The sequence below is a fragment of the Mesoplodon mirus genome (genome assembly GCF_964341445.2).
Source record: "Mesoplodon mirus genome assembly, chromosome: 5".
Lineage (NCBI taxonomy): Eukaryota > Metazoa > Chordata > Mammalia > Artiodactyla > Ziphiidae > Mesoplodon > Mesoplodon mirus.
Window position 1 is genome coordinate 108,104,741 of NC_138980.1, and position 21,637 is coordinate 108,126,377.

At 37.7% G+C, this 21,637-nt stretch overlaps 2 protein-coding genes across 4 annotated transcripts in view; one reads left to right on the plus strand and one right to left on the minus strand.

Moving 5' to 3' along the window:
- The window catches only part of SLF1 (SMC5-SMC6 complex localization factor 1), a 65,891-nt gene extending 55,550 nt beyond the window's left edge, over positions 1-10,341 (minus strand). The window contains exons 1-4 of the mRNA XM_082620967.1: positions 10,225-10,341; positions 2,379-2,492; positions 2,138-2,213; positions 546-786 (exon numbers count right to left, since the gene is read on the minus strand). Coding sequence (XP_082477093.1) covers positions 546-786; positions 2,138-2,213; positions 2,379-2,492 — 431 coding nt within the window. The 5' untranslated portion in view covers positions 10,225-10,341. The remainder of the gene's footprint in view (positions 1-545; positions 787-2,137; positions 2,214-2,378; positions 2,493-10,224) is intronic.
- A 70-nt stretch (positions 10,342-10,411) lies between these two features.
- The window catches only part of KIAA0825, a 406,374-nt gene continuing 395,148 nt past the window's right edge, over positions 10,412-21,637 (plus strand). For all 3 annotated transcript variants that reach the window (XM_082623469.1, XM_082623471.1, XM_082623470.1), the window contains exon 1: positions 10,412-10,493. The gene's annotated coding sequence lies outside the window, so the exon portion shown is untranslated. The remainder of the gene's footprint in view (positions 10,494-21,637) is intronic.

Here is a 21,637-nt window from a genome sequence, read left to right on the forward strand (position 1 = left end):
TATGGTGTATAAATTACACTTCAGTAAAGGTAACAAAAAGCCCTTAGACCACGCCTTCCCGGCAAAAAGAGTCACAGCAGTCTAAGAATACAGTTTACACAATAAGAAGTCATCTTAAAATATGGTGTAAAAGATAAAAAGAAATGGAATTATGATGGAAACAGTATGAACCATGAAGACTGCACTACATAAACCTAGAAAAAAGCCTTTGTTTAACGTAATACTTCACTTACAAAAAACTGTAAGTGCTTCACAACTGAAAACAAATACCTTCCAATTTAAAATAAAGATTTTACTTGAGTTTGCAAAGAAATAACATGGAAAGTGAAACAGAGACCCTGAGAATAATGCAATACTTATAAAATAGATTTTGTTCCATTAGACACATACGCTTAAAAGTGCAGAATGGCTTAACTAGGAGATCAAAGAGTAAATCATCATGGCTCATTTGGAATAAATGAATAATTGCAAAGAAATACAAAAAGGTATTTAAGCAAACCAAAATTGTTTTCACATTCACTGCTTTAGCTTCTATGAAATCTCACCTTACAAGAGAATCACTTCGTTTATCAGCTCTAACAAGGAGGACAACTTTCCACCTATGGAAGGCTCCTGGAGCACCAGTGCGTTTCAGTTCTTCACGCCATCTTTTAGGTGCAGACTGCATTTGAGGTGAATAATGCGAGTCTTTTTCAATATTATATCCCCATTCGTAAGTTGTTTCATCAAGCCATTTGCCACTTTTGGCACTATGAATTATGTAGTCCTTAGTTAGTACCCACTTTCCTAGAAAGCAAATGAACTGTCAGTCAAAAAAGAATTTTGGTTCTGATAAATGGTAAACAATAAAGACCAAATATCAAATAAAATTTGGCCTTTTTCAACACCTTTTTCTACATTGCTAATGTTATCTTTGAACTATGTTTTCCTAAATTTTTTGATAGTGAAAGGCCTACGACATCACTGAACATTGTATGTAATCTTTCCCATAATAAATAATTTTAATTCTAACTGTTACTAAGTAAAATATAAACCAAAGGATTAATAAAATGTGGTATTACTTAAATTATGACTACTATTATTATTCACCATTTTGAGTGAGGTTTATATTCTTCCTTCTATACCAAAAACTTTTCCAATAATGTTTACAGCATTGTTACACTATATAAAACAAATTAACTGAGTTAGAGAATTTTCTAGGATATGTAATAACATTCTGATCTGGGCATCAATGATCTTTTAAAACAGCAGGGAAAATGTATGTTTTCATTTGTGGAGGTAATAATGAATCCAAATGTTTTTCTGGTAAGTTATTCTAAAAAATGGTAAATTCACCTGAGTTAAATACTGCCAAAAAAAAAAAAAAAGAAAAAAAAGTGGACTAATGATATGCCAGATAATCACAGGAGAGAAAACTATAAGAAAAACATCAATAGTGACAAAGGGAGAAGACACTAAGCCCTAATTTAGGTTTATGGAATTTAAAATCTTAGAAAAATAAAATAGAATGATTGCTTCATGGCATGGATGGCAGGGGAAACAGGAGCAAGATAACAAAAACAGTAACTCTTCCAATGATAGATCAAAGAAAAGAAACTTGACTGCAAATTGCTGAGGCTTCAGCAAAAGCTTTTTTTGGGGGGGAGGCGGCATTTTGTGCCAAACCTTTTTATTAAAATATTTTTTCTTACATGAAGCACTTACTAGGCGAAGTAAATATTTCTGCCTCTTTAATACATTTTTCAAGTGTTACGAAGTTCTATTCAGAAAATCAAAGCAAAAATATTATATCAAACAAATATTTTCAGGGACTTCCCTGGGGGCGCAGTGGATAAGACTCCACACTCCCAATGCAGGAGGCCCAGGTTCGATCCCTGGTCAGGGAACTAGATCCCACATGCGTGCTGCAACTAAGAGTTCACATGCCACAACTAAGGAGCCCTGGAGCTGCAACTAAAGGAGCCTTGGAGCCACAACTAAGACTGGGTGCAACCAAATAAATAAATATTTTCAGAAAAATGTAAGAACCACATTTATGTTTGATATAATAAACACACTATCTTCCCAGAGATTAAGGTACTTTTTCTTCATCATGAAGATTTTTTTTTCAAAGGTGAGAGGAAGGTAGTTAACTTACCTGCTGCACAAGCTGCTAAAAACTTCTCACTCTTACACAGGCGTTCAGCTATTAGATGTGTACAATTTTTGTATTTCTGGAAGAAAAAATCCACATGAAAAAATGTTACTACAGAAGATTTCCTTTTTAAGATATTTTTTCTATTACAATATCAAGGGTGCATTTTATCATTCTTAGGCCAACATTTTAATTGTAGTTATTCTTCAACTATATCTTGAACTTTTTAAGTTACTGTACTCACCTCACTCTTGATAAAAGTGCAATCTAGTTTTAAAAGCAATTTGCCTAGAGCTTCTTTTTCTTCCATCTTAAATCCTGTCATCTGGATAATATGCTTTGGGGCACCATCTTCCATCTAACATATACACATAAAGAAGACAACATATGTTAAAGATAGTATTCACAGGGTTGACATTATTTTTTCTTAACTATGAATACTAAAAATAAAAACAAAAACTACTTAACATATAAGGCTTAATTGTAAATACCAATGTTCAAACTGCCTATGTGCAATAGAAATTAGTTTTAAAAGCAATCTTCTCAAAATGTGGCTGTATATAAAGTGAGATTTGTTTTCTGGTCTGAACGCTGAAAGCTTGCATTACTTACATACATTACTTGCCACTAAAACACAATGATGAATGTTACTCTTAGGAAAAAGACAGAAACTTATAAAATTTTAGCATAATATTAGCTTCATTTTAAAAGTACTGTGTTTGCTAAGAGCTTTGGAAACAAGGACACTTGTGGACAATGACACCCTCATCTCATACTAACTTTTAAAGTGTCTGTGGACAGATATTGAAGAATATTTATAAATCAATGGAGAACTTGATAAACTTATGGTACCACAGCACTTACAACAAATAATTTAGTATAGTAGGTATATACTAAATTAGTCCCAATCTACATTTCTTAACTGTGCTATATATATATATATATATATATATATTAATTTCATCACCTACAAAGTAGACTGAAAAAATCACGTGGGTTTCAAATATATTTTGATAGGGACATTAATCTATATTTCAATGGAGTTCACAAAGCACTTTGTATTTGAGGTGGTACATTTATTGGCCAACAAAAGGAAAATTCACAGCATTTCTAATTAGAATACAGCTTTTTTTGTTTTTGTTTACATGGGGTTAGAACGTTAGACCTAGATCATCTTGGAGAAAATCTAGTTTCTCATTAAAGATGAGGAAAGCAGTGAGGAGAGAGATCAGGGTAATTTTTTTCATTTCTCTAACAACTGTCACCATTAGCTCTGGATTAGTATTCACTTAATGCCACAGGCTGAGCAACAGCAGTTGGCTTCTTTCAAAACAATTAAAAGTAAACTTCAAAAATTATAACAAAAACTATTATCAGGACTTGTAATAGACAACTGGTGAAATTAAAAACGTTCTTTATAAGAACTCTATTTTCAAAGACTACATATATATGTTATATATATAGTTATATTAAATATCTATAAACTATATACATATATGTAGTTATTTAAAGGTTGAGATTCATTTTAGAGAAGTTGAAAGAAAGTCTCACTATAAACAATTTAAAGCATTACTCAGGGTTAAGAGTGAAACTTCTGCTAGGGTAATAGCACTCCTGGTTTCTCTCTCTACCCTGCATCACTCCTTGCTTTAGGAGGAGAAGCTACTTGAGAGAACTAACTGAATATGCTTTGCCAAACACATCTGCATATTTGCAAAGATGGTTCATATTAATGCACGTGGACATGGCATAAGGAGCTAACAGTAATAGTACTGCACTGCCTGGGTGGGTAAATCAATTCAGAAGTTATGTAATAAGAAACACACTGGAGTTGCACATCAAATCCACCTCCTCTAAACCAATTTTTATTCAGTAAAAAGGGTGATCTTTTGATCTCAACCTATCTGACTTTTATATTTCTCTGTTGGCTCCAAAGGAGGGAAAGGGATATTATGTATTAACCCCTGAAAAACCCAAAATTCAAGATACAGAACATAAAGAAAGTGTCTTTAGGGATAGGGCTCTAGAAATAATAATGATTTAGTCTGATGCAGAACACATATTAACACACATACAATAAAGCCACATGGGAATTATAAGGCATATAACCAAAACTAGGGAGAAACACTGCTATCACTAATTCTAGGGAATGACGAAGACTTTAAGCAAATTTCCTTTAGAAAGTAACAGGTCCTTTCAGAAACACTAGACTAGTGAAATTCAACATATCTGTGAATACCACCTTGATATTCTAATGGAAAAGGCAATCTAATTGTTTTTATAGTTCTTGAAAGCCATTTTTAGCAGAGGAATACAAGTGTTTTAACTGTATATATTTTGCCTACTATTATACTTGTATTTTATTTATGTATTTAAGAGTCTGAAAAACAATTTAGTAGGTATTTCAAGAAATGCTGCCAAAGAAGGGAAGTTTGAGTAGCCTTAAAAACCTAAAATCTTGCCCATCTGGCTATTTTAAAATGCCGACATACAGAAACTACTGTTAAGTAATAGGAATATACAGAAAGCAACGAAAAAACCACTGTAATGCTACCACCCAAAAAGTCTTATTTAAAAATTGTCTTAAATTTTATTTTTCTGCTTCCTGAGAACTAAATATGTTATACATAACTATAAGGAAAAAAAAATGTATCATACTATGTTCCTCACTTAGATCAAGTTAGTAACAGCTATTTCACAATCTGAATGTTTATTATTAACAAGGTGCCATTTTAACATATTTTGGTTTGATGTATAAATTACTAAATGACTTGGACTTATTTGAGTCGTGTATAATGCAGTTTTCATATTAAATCATACTGTCTTTATGATGAAGTAATTATAGCCACTTTACATATTTAACAGCATTTTTTTGCCAAAGCAAGAGTCCTCAGTAAAATGTAAACAGGACCAATGGTGCTTAATGGTAGAAATCAGGAAAGCCTTTTTAAAAGCAACTTCTTTCCTTTGAAAAACAAGTAAAATGAAACTGATAATAAACAAGCAAAGAGGAAAGTCCAGTAAGAAACACAGGTGAAAAAGCTGGTCTTCCTGATTCAAACAGCATGAAAGTATGAGTGTTAAAAAACAAATTAGAATACAGAACATTAACAAGTTTATCAGAAAAACTGGGCTATTAGCTAAACTTCCACAGAATCGTGAATCCCAGTGATAGCACACAATAACTAGCAGTTTTTTTAAAGAACAAATTCCATTAACCTAATCTAATACAGTCCTATAATAAAATGATCTACTTGAAGTAACAGAATTTACAATACATTTATCAATGCTTTTTAATACATCATATGACAAACTAATAACCACAGATCTAATTCATAGTTACATGGGAAAACAGTTCTATGTCTATATACCGGAATAGACATAGACATATATAGATAAGGATAGATTTATTTATACTTATAAAATTAGTGGTTTAATGGCTCTTCCTATGACCCTGCAGGAGTAAGACAACAATAAACAATAGTCTGATATGCCAGTGAGCCCAAAGAAAGTACTATACAAAATTGGTGCAATACCTATCAATGACTCAGACAACTCAAAGTCAAGTTTTGTGCTGGTAAAAGGTTCTGGGATATGGAAGATGAAAAGCTAACTGCTAGAAGTCTTGCAGCTGAAGAAATAAAGTAAATAAACTGCAATATAATTGTATGAGTAGTATTTCTAGAAATTAGATATTTTTCTAGAAAATATAGGGGGTGATCCTTGACGTATTCACACAGGAGATACTATCCTAACACAATTGGAAAAGAAAACAAAAAAAAGCATTTATTTTTTAACAGATATTTTATCTTTACTGTCAAAAAGTTAAAAAATACACGAGATTCTTAGTTACAAGGAAATGCTCTCATAGTAATTTTTAAAAATTTTGTAGTAAATTAAAAAACAATCTACTTACCTTGAATCATATAATACACACAACTAAGGAGATAATGATTGTGAACAGAGCTGGCATTTATGTAGAACAAGCAACTGTCTCTGTGGTGTGGACTTTCCCAAAATATCTCCCACATGGGCCTATCCCTGATGCCTGAGATTCCTCTGCAGTTGGTGCCAGTTAGAAATGCAAATAAACCTATAGCAGTCATCATCATAATTAAGAACATTTTATTAAGTACTAGCTTTTAGGTCTATGAATTCTTTACAATATGGTATGGAGCTAGAACACCTTTCAGGAATACAACACATAGCTAAAATATGTTAAGAGAACTCAGAGACATAGAGGCAGTAATAGAGATATGAATAGAAAGGTCTGGTATAGAAAAGAAGATGAAAGAGCAGGGTGTAACAGTTGGGTGAAAGGGAAAAGTGCTGCAAAAAAAGAGGTGCGAGATGCTTATAGAGGTCTGGGACAGAAAACTAAGGATAAGCCTTTCCTACTTTGCAATATAATTTCTTTTATGACCAGACACAGGTTATTATAGAACTTTGAGAATATAATGCATCTTATAAATTGTATGCTGCTAACTAAGGTAAATAAGGGATTTATTAAAAAAAAGTTTTATTTATATATTTGCATTTAAGAACTAAAAAACTTCCCCCAAAATAACTTTTACCAATTTGTGCTTTAATTTTAATTAACACAGGATAGAAAATTTGAAAAATACTACAAAGTATATAGAAAGATTAAAATCGCTAATTCCTTTACTCTGTAATACCATCGTTAACATTTGGGAATGGGGGAGGGGTTTGTCTTGAAGGTTTTATGTTTGTGTATGAAAAAATATTAAAAAACTAAACTTAGATTATATAGTTCTGTATCTTAATTTTTATGTAAAATCACATCATGGTCTTTTCCCACACTACTGAGTATCTCATAGTTTTAAGGCAACAGGTTGAAAACTAGTGGTTTCTTAATGTTTGTTATTCTAGTGAACTATTCTGATTTTAAACCTACTTCTACTTTCATTTTAAACCTACTAAGGAAAATCATTAAAACTTCCTGCTTCTGGAAAGGACATACCAATCCTTAAATTCAATCAATACTGCTGCTTTGAATTTAAGAGTTTAAAAGATTTTTATGATTTCTCTTATCTAAAGCATTTAACTGGGAAGTAAATAATGCTAAACGTGTTGGCTCTCTGTTTAACCAATACTACAAAAGGAACACACAAATCACACTACTCATACGGTGTGAGTAAAATCCTGTTTGGCTCTGAATGCTATAACATCAAGTGGAATTTAGGAATTCTGCATCCTCTTGGCCTAGGAGCCAAATTAGGCCTTTGGCTTAATATAATTCAGCTGGGCTTGGGAAATTTTTTTTTTTAAAGACATAGTATCTGTCTCCTGTCCCATCCTTCAAAGATCAGAGATGTGTATTCATGTGTTTTTGTGCGTATATATATATAAATTATTTGACTAAGGTCACCAATGGTGAGACTTCAGGGATTTCTTACTTCGATGGCATTATTTGGGAAGGCAGCAGTCATAATTAGTCTCTTTGATGACTGATTTAGCAGTAGAGGGAGGAAGTGGAGAAGTAGCACCAAAATGAGTGTGGTGGGGAAGAAATGAAAGGCTAAGAGGACTTAGGGAGAGGTCCAATCTATCTGGTACTGTACAAGGCACAGGCTGCACTGGAGATGCTAGTTTTAGGGATAAAGGGGCCTTAAGAGAAGCAAGATGAATGAGACAGATGTTCAGGGCTAAAAAAAAAAAAAAAAAAAAAAGGAGGGACAGAACATGTTGGTTAGCCACGGGGGATGAAAGTCAAACCTGCTTTAGTATCCTAGGAACTTTGTACTACTTAGTAGCAGCGTAAGGTCTAAGATTGACCAAGCATGATTTTGTGGCCTATATACTTCGTATATGCTCATTTCCTTCTTGAAAATATAAGTGCTATTTGCCATTCTTATACAGATGAGAACAATGGGGAATCTGAGAGATTAAGAAATTAGCTCAAGGGTACAAAGTTAGTAAATGGTGAAACCAAGATTCAAAATCTAAGTCTGTTTCTGCAAAAACTGTATGTTCTTTCTACAATACACTTTGACTTTAATTTCAGAATTTAGTTGAATACTTTTAACCAAATTTTAATTTTACAAAACAATCTACTTTCAAATAATAAAAGAGAAACATACATCATATGAAAAGGAATCTACTGTGAGGGTGGGGTGACATTTAGATAGCAATATTACTGAAAATATTTAAGCATAATTACAAATTAATTTGAGAAAAATAACAATGTCTAAAATTTCAAAGCATTTCTAGGAACAATCTAAAGAGGGCCTATTTTTCTTATGAAAATGTTTATTATTTTCCTCTCAAAGTGGATTTGGTATTAATGACTCAGACTAATTCATATGGGCTTTTCTTCTTCTCCATCAATAATAACAAAAGTTTTTTATTTCAAAGTAATTCTGATATCAAGAAAGAACTATGTGAATTTAAAAGTTTCAGGGATATTTTACTTTTAAGCAGTAAGATGTCTTTAGAAAGTAAGAAATAGAATATTACTTTTAATTGACTCTCCTTAAATATGCTAATAGGAGATAGGTGAAATAAAATGTACTATGTACTATTTTAGTTATTTTTGAAAAAGAGGATACTTCACTTTGTTTTTTCAGAGCCTATATGGAATTATTGATTTTATTTTTTAAATGTTTTGCTTAAACAGTGAAAAGATTATCTTAGAGGGAAATACTGCCTAGATAATAAAGTTATACTATTGGTTTTCTTAAAAACAATGTTCTTGGACATTAGTGTAAATTGTGGATACCTATTATGAAATCTTAAGCATTTTGAATTTTATGAAAAACCCACCTTTGACCACTTTTTCAAAGCCTGTTTATGCTTTCTGCTTTAGGGAAGAAAATATTAAATCATAATCGAACATAAGTCAATAAGGCAAAAGAAAATCTGTATTTAGAAAACAGATCTAATAGGAGCACATTTGCATTACTGAAGGCTAATTCCTAATTGTCTTCACAATAAAAATTTATACATTCAAGTATTTAAACATCCTAGTACATTTAACTTAACACTCTGAGTTAACTTAGACATAATCAAATTAACTCCCTTATGAAAATCCACCTAAACACCAATACTGGTTAGTCAAACTTGCCTAAAATGGGAACATCTTGCACATCAATAGGCACTTCTAGGAAATGAGGCATAAGGTAATAAGACAAACCCAAAAGTTTACAAGGCGCAGAGTCTGTCACACGTACACTGGAAATTCGGTTTAAATGTTCATTCCTAATGCCTCAACGGAAATTTTTTTTTGGTATAGGGTATTCATCAGTCAAAAATAGCTCGACGCTTCCAAAATCAAGCTCCGTCCAAGTTCTGGGTCAAATACTGATATGGAGTACTCAAAGCAGATGACATTTTTGTCAATATTTAATCAGAGGTTTTGGGAGTGGAAGAAATCTCAGGATAACCACTTTGTCTTGTTCCCTGCCTTCCAACAGCTGGTATCATAATCCCCAGGAACACAGCACCCCTCCCCACTCCCGCTCCCTTTAGGGAAACGTGTGTGTGTGTGTGTGTGTGTGTGTGTGCGTGCGTGTTTCAAGGCCTACAGTAGCTGCAGAGATGTTCATTACCATTTGGATGTGTTTAGAATTCTACTAGGGAGAAAAGTATGATAGCATTTTCCTCTTCACAGGAAGGTGGGCCTGGGGGATCCCCACCACCTGCACTGACGCTAAATTATGGAAAGCAGCCAAGAATCTGGGACTCAGGGAGAGGCGTCCCAGTCGGTTCTATGGAAACGAGAGACGCGAGTGGCCTAGCGCCTTCCTGGCAGGAGACCGAGCTGCGGAGCTGCGCAAACAGGAGGCGAGGGAAGCGGCTCAGCCCTGCACTGCAGAGGCGCTCGGGGCCGTCCCCGCCGCGGCACGGGCGGAGCGCGGCGGGGTCTGCGGCTGCAGCCCATCGACGCGGACGCCGAGCGCGGTGGGTCGAGCGAGCGCGAACCAACTGCGGCTGCGGAAAGCGTCAGAGGTAAGCACCGCCACCGCTCAACCCGGCCCCTTCCCAGCCTCACAGCCAGGAGCTGCAGAAACTTCGGGGGCACGGAGGACACAGTCAGGGTACACTGTGTCTTCCTAGCTGAGGCCCTTTACCTTCCTGGTCGGAGTTTCTGGGCTGCTTCCTTCGCGCGGCGCCGGTGACAGGCAGGAAAATTGCTGCAGCACTTGCTGCTTCACTAATCCGGTCTCTGGGAAATAATTTCCCGCCGCGCGCTCCGCGGCCCCGGAAGCTATTGGGCCATTTCCGGGTGGTTGTCAGTGACGCTCTCGAGCCGTCGTCAGGGTCGTCTGAGCGGGTTCAGGGCTTCCTTATGGTTGGCGTGCTAGGCTCCTGCTAGTTCTGCGCCGAAGGTGGGAGACTGGTGAGTGATTTTTCTGGGTTGCCTCCTGGGCCTGGTATTTCCGTCCGTCCGAGTCTCCGTGCAGCATCTTATCCGGACCGAGAAATTAGCGGGAAAGGGTTGAACCAGGAGCCCCATCCAGCCCCGTGGCGCTTGACCCTGTGTGCTGCTGGACAAGGCCTTGAGATTCCGACTTACGGTCTTCTCCACTCGCAGTATCTATCTCCAACTTGGAGTTCTACCTCGGGTCCCCAAGTGCCCCTGCGCGAGGTCGAAGACACCTCTACTGCGACTCGGTTTAGTACAGTCTCTCTACCAATGATCAAGGAGTGTCCACACTCTCCCATTGGCAGGGTTTAGTCACCCTCGATTTTCGAGAGCTGCTTTACCATCCTTTTCCTGAGCACTGTTTCCATTATCCTGGGGTGCAATGCCTGGGAGACAGGCAGTCGGCTGAAGTGCACACCTTTTATATTTTGGAAGTGGGCTGAGGGGGTCGTTCCTGATTTAGAACTCAACGATACCGCCGCCGTTTGAATTGGGTGAGAATGGTCTTTGTTTTCCTGGCTGCTATGAGCTAATGAGATAGGAGAGCAAGCGTAAAATTTCACGCATAGGTTTTTAGATACACATTTTACCTTTTGGAAAGGAGTGGTCAGGAATAGATGTGCTTTCAGAAAGGAGTGCCTCTGCACTGTTCCAGGCTTCCTCGATAGTGAAAGATTCAGGAGAATTTTAGATGGAGGTCTGAGTTAGAAATAGCTTTAAAGAGTAATTGCTTACGATGAAGAGGTAATGTGAGGGAAGGTGCTCATTCCGTTGAAGATTTTAAAAATGTGATGTAGAGAACCTCTTTTTGGTGAATTCTCTTTCTTGAGTAATGCAGTTTTTCAGGTAAGTTTTCACTCACCACCTTATATTTAAATAATCACCTGTTCCATAAGAGGCAGCTGCTTGATTTTTTTTTTTTTCCTTCAAAACAGCCAGTTCCACAAAGAGTTCTAGGGATAACTCTACCATAAAGAAAAATGCAGTACTCAATTCAAGGACCTTAATGCGTCAAGCAAATGCCTTGTTACCTTTTGAGAGTAACAAACACACTAATCTCCTTGTTGACTAACAATTCAAACTTTTATAATCTCATTTGGTCCCAATTTTGCCATTCTTATTAAATCTTGTAGTTTTTCCTTATTTCCCCAGTTGCAAGGATTATAAATATTGATAATTTAAGGGAGTTTATATGTTTCTATATAGCAACTAATTTTTTAGATAAGCAGTGTTGTTTTGTTTTGTTTTTAAATCAATTCTCTTGACTCGTGATCTCTTTTTAAATTGATATAGCCAACCACTAATACTAACCACAAATAGCTACTGTCTGACAGCTATTATCTTATTTAAACTTACTATAGTTCTACAAGAAAAATCATATTATCCCTATTTTGCAAACATTTTATACCGAGACTCAGATGTTCTTACAAATTACACAATTAAATGGTAATTGAGATTGAACCCAGTCTACCTGACTCCAAACTTGGGCTCTTTTTACTGTGCTCTATAGTTGCTTTCATAAATAACAAAATCATTCTTTTCACTCTCAGGTAAAATTGGATAGTATATCACATTCCAAAGTCAAATGGATAGCAAAACTTGAGTATAAAGAGATTTAAGGAATTTGTTAAGGAATTAATTCCTTAATGTGTTAAGGATTAAGGAATGTGTTAGGGATTTAAGGAATCACCATAAGGTAATTTTGACATATGAATAATCCAAATTCTTTTCTGTATTGATCCTTAGCCAGTTTTATCATCCTAACTCAAACAAATACAAGCAATCTAGAGACCATCAGTATATTAGTGACTCCAAAACCAGAGTATCAGCTATCTCTTTAGGCAGCTTCTATTTGTGTGTACGTAGAAAGAGAGAAAATGAGTGAATGAGCACAGATTCATAAAATTGAACTTTGTGATGCCCTGTAAGGAATTACTATGTACTGGCTGTTAGCAAAACTGTTCTATTTCACTCTTGTAACCCTCAGACAGATGGTGATTAACATATTTCAGGAGAGTATGCTTAACTAGACCTACCCCTTGCAGTATTCTATTTTATGTAAAGAAATAGAAATAGCTTAATTATCAGAGTTTACTAAAATCTAGTTGAAATGACCAGTACTAGAAATGACATAGAACTTAATTCTAAAGAATATCTTGTTTTACAAAAAGGCACAAGTACATATGTATAGCTCATTTCAAATACTAATGTCCATTACATTGTATTGACTTCTATGAAAGATACTTGGTTTGCATGTCCCACAGGTAGATCCCAGTGATATTTTTGTTTTCAGTCAAACTTCAGTGCTTATGAAGGTTGAAATTATATCTGTTTTGTTGATCTCATACTCAGCATCTAGCACTGTGCCTGGCATGTGGTAGGGGCTCAATAGATATTTATTGAATGAACAATTCCTTTTGAAAGTGTTATTTATCCACAGAGAAATGTTTGTACATGTGTTTTTTTAAAAAAAGGGACTTACCACATAAATGCACACTTCTTTATCTTTACTCACTTTGACCCTGAAATGTAATTGTCCACTCCACAACTCATCCATAAAAGGCAATGTGGTATCCTGCAAAGAAGAGCAGGCAGTGAGACAGGAGATAAGAGAATACCTAATATTTGTTATTGCTTACTCTCTGCTGTGCAGTGTTACGTTTAATCCTCACAGCACCATGGGGTAAGTATTATCATCCTTCTTTTAGGGATGAGAAGACAAAAGATAAGCTTTATAAAGTTTCTGAGGCTACACACAGTCACTAAGTACCAGAGCTGTGATTTGAACCAATGCTGACTCCAAAGGCCATAGTATTAACCACTTTGCTATACTGCCTCCAACTGGATTTTAATCCTGCTCATCTACTGACTGGGTATATACACAGGGAAATTTATTTCTCTGAGGATCATATTTCTTATCTGTAACATAAGGGTTGGATTAAATGATCTATAAAGTCCCTTCTGGCTCAAAAATCCTCTGACTTTAGTTGGGTCCCAAGTATTATCTGAATGAAGCAGTTCTAATGTGCTAGAAAAATCTTTATGAGTGGAGCTTTACATGTATTTATTGGTGTCTTCCACATTGGTAGATGTACAATTATGTTTTTTGTAATGCAAAGAATAAGACCAGGGCCTCCCTGGTGGCGCAGTGGTTGAGAGTCCGCCTGCCGTTGCAGGGGAACCGGGTTCGTGCCCCGGTCTGGGAGGATCCCATATGCCGCGGAGCGGCTGGGCCCGTGAGCCATGGCCGCTGGGCCTGTGCGTCCGGAGCCTGTGCTCCGCAACGGGAGAGGCCACAACAGTGAGAGGCCCGTGTACAGCAAAAAAAAAAAAAAAAAAAAAAAAGAATAAGACCAGAGCTAAAAAATCTTAGCCATGTTTTTGCCAGTTTTTGACCCTGATAAGTCTCTGATTCTTTGTGAGCTTATGTTTTCATATGTAAAATGGATACAGAAGAGTGCTGTGAGGGTTAAGTGAGATAGCTTCAAACACCCTGACTGATACATAGTTGGCATTAAATAAATATTGACTCTTCCCCCCATCTCCCATCTTTTGGGGATAAAAGAAGATTGGTGAATGTAAAAATATTTTATAGGTTAGCCAAAGATAAAAAATCTTCACTTATAATCTACTAACAAAGATCAAGTTATATACACAAATAGTTATTGTATAACCGACAATTGACGTAGAATCATTGAACAACAAAACGATGGGAACACAGAAAAGAAATTTTGCTTCCAGTAGGACAGATGAAGCAAGATTTTATGAAGAAGGTAATACAAAGTTTGGGCCTTAAAGAATGGTGAGGATTTTGGTGGGGGGGAAGAGGGAAGAATGTTCCACTGGAGGATGCAAAGGTATCAGAAAAGATTAGTGAATACATATTAGATATGTGGGATGGGTGAAGGCTAGTGATAAAAGGTAAAAACCCTGAGTTCAGGGCAAGCTATGGGTAACTGGTCATCTTAAAGATGTTAGACCTTGGGGCTTCCCTGGTGGCGCAGTGGTTGAGAGTCCACCTGACGATGCAGGGGACACAGGTTCGTGCCCCACTCTGGGAAGATCCCACATGCCGCAGAGCGGCTGGGCCCGTGAGCCATGGCTGCTGAGCCTGCGTGTCCGGAGCCTGTGCTCTGCAACAGGAGAGGCCACAACAGGGAGAGGCCCGTTTACCGCAAAAAAAAAAAAAAAGAAAAGAAAAAGATGTTAGGCCTTCCACAACGAGCCATGATTTTTCTGTATAACCAGGATCCGGTGGAGGATGGGGTAAGCATTTGATTACTTTGTTATGGAAATAACACTCATTTATTACAAAAAGAAGAAAAATGCACCTAATCCCACTCCAGACCCAGCCAAGCACCTACTCACTGAACCCCAATCCCAGGGAAGTCCCCTCCTGGCTTGGGAGTACCCCTCTCCATCCTAGTGAACAGTGAGCTGCGACTCGCCCCTCAGGCTGGCCCAGAGGTAGGAGGGGGCTCTGAGGGGTCACGTGGCCCAGTTTCTGGGCCTCCACCCACCTTAAGGGGACTCAAATGGGGACGGGTCTACAGGCACACGGTCCTATCTACAAGCACACTGCTGCAACGGGGTGGCTACTGGGCACTGGCACCCTGCTGTGATGGCAGCGGGCTTCTGGGAATAGGGTGCAGGTGCTGTCTAGGGCTATGAGGTCTTCCCACCCCTCCTTCCTGTATCCTACCTGGCTCCTGCCCCTTCCTGATGTCAGTGATGCTGGGCAACCACCTACCCATTTTTGAGCCTCAGTTTCCCCATCTGAAGTCACAGGGTAGACTGGGGGTAGGGGACCCGTGGCTTTCCTCTCCCAGGAGTGGTGCCAGGACCACCCCCTACCCCAGTCCCACCCACGGTGTGGTCATATCTGGATCTGCCTAGATTTCCTGACCTGCCTGTGCCTGGGTCCCTTGAGATCACTCCCTTCTGCTCCATGTTCTCCCACAGTACCTTCTCTACAGAAAAACAAAGCAAACAAGCAAACCAACCATCTTCCTTCCAGGGCTTGAATACTGCTGAGTTGCTGCCCGGCTGCTCAACATCCAGCTCTGCCCACTACTGCTAGGCTGCGTCATTTTAAAGGCTAGTAAAACACCAGGGTTTGGTCATTAGAAGTGATGAGTCTGCAGACTGCTGACTCACCTCATCAGGTGACTCTGGTGAAGGGAAGTTTTTGAAATGTGAACTCAAAGGCTGCAGCTGAGTCAGGAAGCAAAAGCAAAAATCAGCATAATTACATTAAATTATATTAAAAAGTCTCAGAAAGTGGGCAGAGGATACTGCCTTCCAGCCTCAACTGCTGATTTGTTATTGGAGACGGGTTTTTGAAACAGTGCTCCAGCTATTTCCCTGTAAATTTTGGTTAAAATACAAATAGGCAGCAGCTCAAGAAATACCCTAAATTGCTAGTATTTTATCTATAACGTATCGTATACACACACACACACACACACACACACACACACACACCCATAAAGAGAGAGAGAATGAACATATATAGCTGTTTAAATCACTTGGGGGATTCTTTGCTGATTAAAGTTCTCAGGACAAATTATCTAAAACTAAAAAGTAAAAAGGGACACAATTGTCATTTGATTAATTAGGCAAATCAATATAATGTTAAACAGCTGAATTCAGAGACGACCTGAGTGAGCTCAAACTCATGAACTTATATAATATGATCTTGAGGAAGTTACTTAAATTATTTGAGCCCCAATTTCATCTGTAAAATGATAATATTAACTTCATGAATTTATTAGGATTAAATGTGATAATGTCTGAAAGCACACAGAGGCATCAGAAAAATTTTATTAGGGATCTATCTAGTTTTTGTTGTTATTTAATAAAATTTAATTGTTTTAAAATAAGGTCTGCAGCTCCAACCATGAAATTAAACAGACTTACTTGAGTTCAAATCCCAGCTCTGTCAGTAGTTGCTGAGAAAATTACTTTTCTACTCTCTTTCCTTATTTGTAAAATGGGAACACTAATAATGTCTTCACAGGGCTTTTGTGAAGACTAAATGAAATAATGATGCCTAGAGTCTAATATGGTGACTAGACATGTACTTTGCTCAAATTCCCAGAGAAGCACATGCAAAGAAGGGAATAGATGTGCAAGAGATTTATTGGTGATACTCCCTGTGAAGGATAAAGGACAGGGAGCTAGAGTAGGAGGGAAGTACCTTCAGGCCTCAGTGGAGGTCTGACAACCTTGCAGGAGAGTGGGAGGGAAGGAAGAAGAGGAGGGTGAAAAGAATCTCAAACCTCTCGAAGAAAGCTTCAGCTGGGTCATGGGGAATCCGAGAGCCAAAGTCATCTGTTAGAGGAATCCCGTATCACCACAGTACCCAGTATATGTTGGTTATTTGCAAAAATAATTAACAGTTGTCACATACTGTAATTTACAAGTGTGTTTAAATTTCAACTCTTGAATTTTACTGCCTATCCCCACCTCCCCTAAGAAAAGTACAGTCCCTGCTGCCAAACACTGACATTAACATTTGAGGCACATGTTCTTAGACTAACAACTTCTTATATTTTACAATACAGCTTTATTAGCCAGAGAACAGTTGAGGAATCAAAAGATCTGTTCCAAATTACAGTTGAAAAATGTAAACATTACCTAAGCAGCTGATTTTTTGACATTAGGTGATTAAACACAAACTGTCTAAATTTCTAAATTCAGATAGCCAATAAATGTAACAATCTTAAACAGCTGAGCAATGTTAATAAGCATAGTGTGACTATTAACCTAAACTTGAACGTTCGTTTCTTTTCTTACTAAAGGGAAGCAAAATATATGACCCCAAAATATGCCACTTTGTCATGTGGAGTGTTTTGAGCCAAAGGCAATCAAGATCCAGCAGACTCAAGAGAAACTTTTACCTCTCCCTTAACTACCTAATAATTTAAATACCGAGCCTGTACCAGGAAGGGAGCTATTACCAGAGAGAACTTTTACCTGAATGACTTATATGTATGGCAGGGCAAATGACTAAGTACCAAACTTCTGCTCTTCTTAGTGTCCTATGAATTACCCTCCTCCCCTTTGAAACTCCAGGCCCTTATCCCATTCCTTGGCTCAGGATGGCATATAAACCTCAACTGCCCACCTTGCCCTTGGGTCTCAGTCTTATGGAGCTCCCATATGTATGTAGTTAAATTTGTTTCTTCTGCTAATCTGCGTCATGTTAATTTAATTAATAGATCTGCCAAAAGAACCTAGAAAGGTAAAGGAAAATTTTTACTCCCCTATATTACCAAAGATATCTCTATGGTCAAACAGATCAAGGTATTATATTTTTGTCTGTCTCTACCCATCAACCCCCTCCCTCTTTTGTTGTTTTTAATGAGGAATTGTAGCCATCAATCAGTTCAGTAATCTGCAAATGGCAGGTCATGACCCATCAATTGGTGAATACTAGTCCGCACTTTTGTTTCAGTTATGTATGGCTTTAGGATTTGGGTATTAAATGTGTTTGTTACTGTGAATCAAAGGATTTAAATTTTAAAGCAAGGGATTTAGACTAACTTCCTTATCTTACAGGAGGAAATGAGGACTAAAGAGGCGATTTAATTTGCCCAGATAACTCAGGAAACATGTGACTTGAACCAGAAGCTAGGTCTTAAGAATCGAAATTTAGGGTTCTTTGTATCATGCTTCCAGGAAGAGGCTTCTTGTTTACAGTACTTAGGGCACATAATTACTCTGTTTTCCAGTGAGTTAATATGATAGTCCTTTTCTGTCACTTTCATTATTTCTTTGCTAAGATTTATTGAGAAGAGCTTTTCCCTGACTGTGGCCATTGAGTGTCAGGAAGGATGTATAGCTGCAGTTATTTTTTAGCCGTCAGCAGCCGTACCACATCACCGGAATTTACTGTTTATTTTCCCTATGCGAAGCAGCTAATTTAACAGTTTAAATCTGGAGTTTACCTAATTTAAACTGAGGAGGGATGGGAGTTCTTTCTGAGGGGCATTGTACTGGTAAAATCTTAATTTTTACTAATACCAGTGAATGTTTTTCTGTACTTCATTGTCATGACATTGTTTATCCATTTTCCTTGCTTTCTAGAGTTTAGCTCACCAAATATTTTCATTTTCAAAATGTAAGTTTTGTGTATAATCATGTGATAATTTATTCCTTTATGATTTAAAAAAATATATCATTCTTTACTTTTCTAGCAAATATTCATACTGAAGGGGAGCAGAATAGGCTGACCCAAAATCTGCCATTGTGGCATGTGGATTGTTTTGAGCTGAAGGTAATCAAGATTGAACAGACTCAAGAAAAACGTTTACCTCTCCCTTAACTACCTACAATTATTTAGATAGGGGGCCTATTCCAGGAAGGTAGCTACTACCAGAGATCACTTTTATCTAAATGACTTATCTGTATGGCAAGGCAAATGCTCTCCTTATCATCCTATGAATTACCCTCCTCCCCTTTGAAGCTCCAGGCCCCATCCCATTCCTTAACTCAGGATGGCATATAAACTTCAACTGCCCAACTTGCCCTTGGGTCTCATTTTTATAGAGTTCTTGTACAACGTACAAAATTAAATTTGTTTTTCTGTTGTTACTCTGTCTTCAATTTAATTATTAGACAGACCAGCCAAAGAATCTAAAGGGAAGGAGGGAAAATTTTTCCACCTCTATAATATCTGCCCTCAAAAGTGCCCTATGAGCAATTTAGCTTCTCTGTGGTGAGTTCAGTCCTCTGCTATTTAGAGATTTGACTGGGAAAGAGTTCGGGAGTGGGGCTGTTCGTAAATAGAGTACTCCTTCTAGGCTCTGTTTCTCTGTTGCCTTATGTACCCTTTTATCATTGAGGCTCTCTGCATTCATTCTTTAGATTAACTTTACCTGGTCATGATCTTTCTGTGGCTTTCTCATTTATCTGACTCAGCAGTTCTGAAACGTTTGGTTTCAGTAGTCCTTTACATTCTTAAAAATCACTGATGACCTGGGTGGGACTTCCCTGGTAGTACAGTGGTTAGGACTCTGCACTCCCAATGCAGGGGGACCAGGTTCGATCCCTGGTCAGGGAACTACACCCCGCATGCCGCAACTAAAGAGCCCACATGCCGCAACGAAAATCCTGAGTGCCACAGGTAAGACTTGGTGCAGCCAAATAAATAAATAAATAAATAAATAAATAATAAAAAGAAAAATTACTGATGACCTCGAAGAGTTTCTATGTATGTAATTATATCTATTAATATTTATTATATTATAAACTAATATTGAGTATTTTAAGAAATAATTAATTCAATAATAAAACCATTACATGTTAACATAAATAGCGTTAAAAATAACTATTTTTCAAAACAAAAATTATAGTGGAAGTATGGCAGTCTGTTCAATATCTGGCTTAATAGAATAGTACTGAATTCTCAGATCTGTTTCTGCATTCATTTCTTGTGATTTGTTGTTTTGGTTGAAGTAAGTAAACAAAATCTAACCTAATGCAGACATATAGTTGGAAAAGAAAGGAGTATTTAGGGCTTCCCTGGTGGCACAGTGGTTAAGAATCTGCCTGCCAACGCAGGGGACACAGGTTCGAGCCCTGGTCTGGGAAGATCCCACATGCTGTAGAGCAACTAAGCCCGTGTGCCACAACTACTGAGCCTGCGCTCTAAAGCCCACAAGCCTCCCCTACTGAGCCTGCGTGCCACAACTACTGAAGCCCGCACGCATAGAGCCCATGCTCTGCAACAAGAGAAGCCACCGCAATGAAATGCCCGCGGACCTCAACGAAGAGTAGCCCCCACTCACCGCAACTAGAGAAAGTCCGCACACAGCAATGAAGACCCAACACAGCCAAAAAATAAATAAATAAAAAATAAACTAAAAAAAAAAAAAGAAAGGAGTATTTAATGGCCTTCTGAGATAATTGTGAATATTTTTCTTTGATCTTATACCAAAACTTAACAAGTGGTAGTTTCTTAAGTTTAACTGCAATGTGGAATCCGAAATCATATCAATGAACTTTTGTATTTTTCCTTTAAAGTCCCTTGGTCTATCTTTCACTTTTTTTTTTAACATCTTTATTGGAGTATAATTGCTTTACAATGGTGTGTTAGTTTTTGCTTTATAATAAAGTGAATCAGTTATACATATACATATATCTCCACATCTCTTCCCTCTTGCATCTCCCTCCCTCCCACCTCCCTATCCCACCCCTCTAGGTAGTCACAAAGCACCGAGCTGATGGATCTCCCCGTGCTATGAGGCTGCTTCCCACTACCTATCTATTTTACATTTCGTAGTGTCCATGCCACTATATATGTCCATGCCACTCTCTCACTTTGTCCCAGCTTATCCTTCCACCTCCCCGTGTCCTCAATTCCATTCTCTAGTAGGTCTGAGTCTTTCTTCCCATCTTGCCCCTAGGTTCTTCATGACAAGTTTTTTCTTTTTTTTTTTTTTTTAGATTCCATATATATGTGTTAGCATATGGTATTTGTTTTTATCTTGCTGACTTACTTCACTCTGTATGACAGACTCTATGTCCATCCACCTCACTACAAATAACTCAATTTCATTTCTTTTCATGGCTGAGTAATATTCCATGTATATATGTGCCACATCTTCTTTATCCATTCATCTGTCGATGGACACTTAGGTTGCTTCCATGTCCTGCCTATTGTAAATAGAGCTGCAATGAACGTTGTGGTACGTGACTCTTTTTGAATTATGGTTTTCTCAGGATATATGCCCAGTAGTGAGATGGCTGGGTCGTATGGTAGTTCTATTTTTACTTCTTTAAGGATCCTCCATACTGTTCTCCATAGTGGCTGTATCAATTTACATTCCCACCAACAGGGCAAGAGGGTTCCCTTTTCTCCACAACCTCTGCAGCATTTATTATTTGTAGATTTTTTTTTTTTTTTTTTTTGTGGTACGCGGGCCTCTCACTGTTGTGGCCTCTCCTGTTGCGGAGCACAGGCTCCGGACACGCAGGCTCAGCGGCTGTGGCTCACGGGCCTAGCCGCTCCGTGGCATGTGGGATCTTCCCGGACCGGGGCACGAACCTGTGTCCCCTGCATTGGCAGGCGGACTCTCAACCACTGTGCCACCAGGGAAGCCCTATTTGTA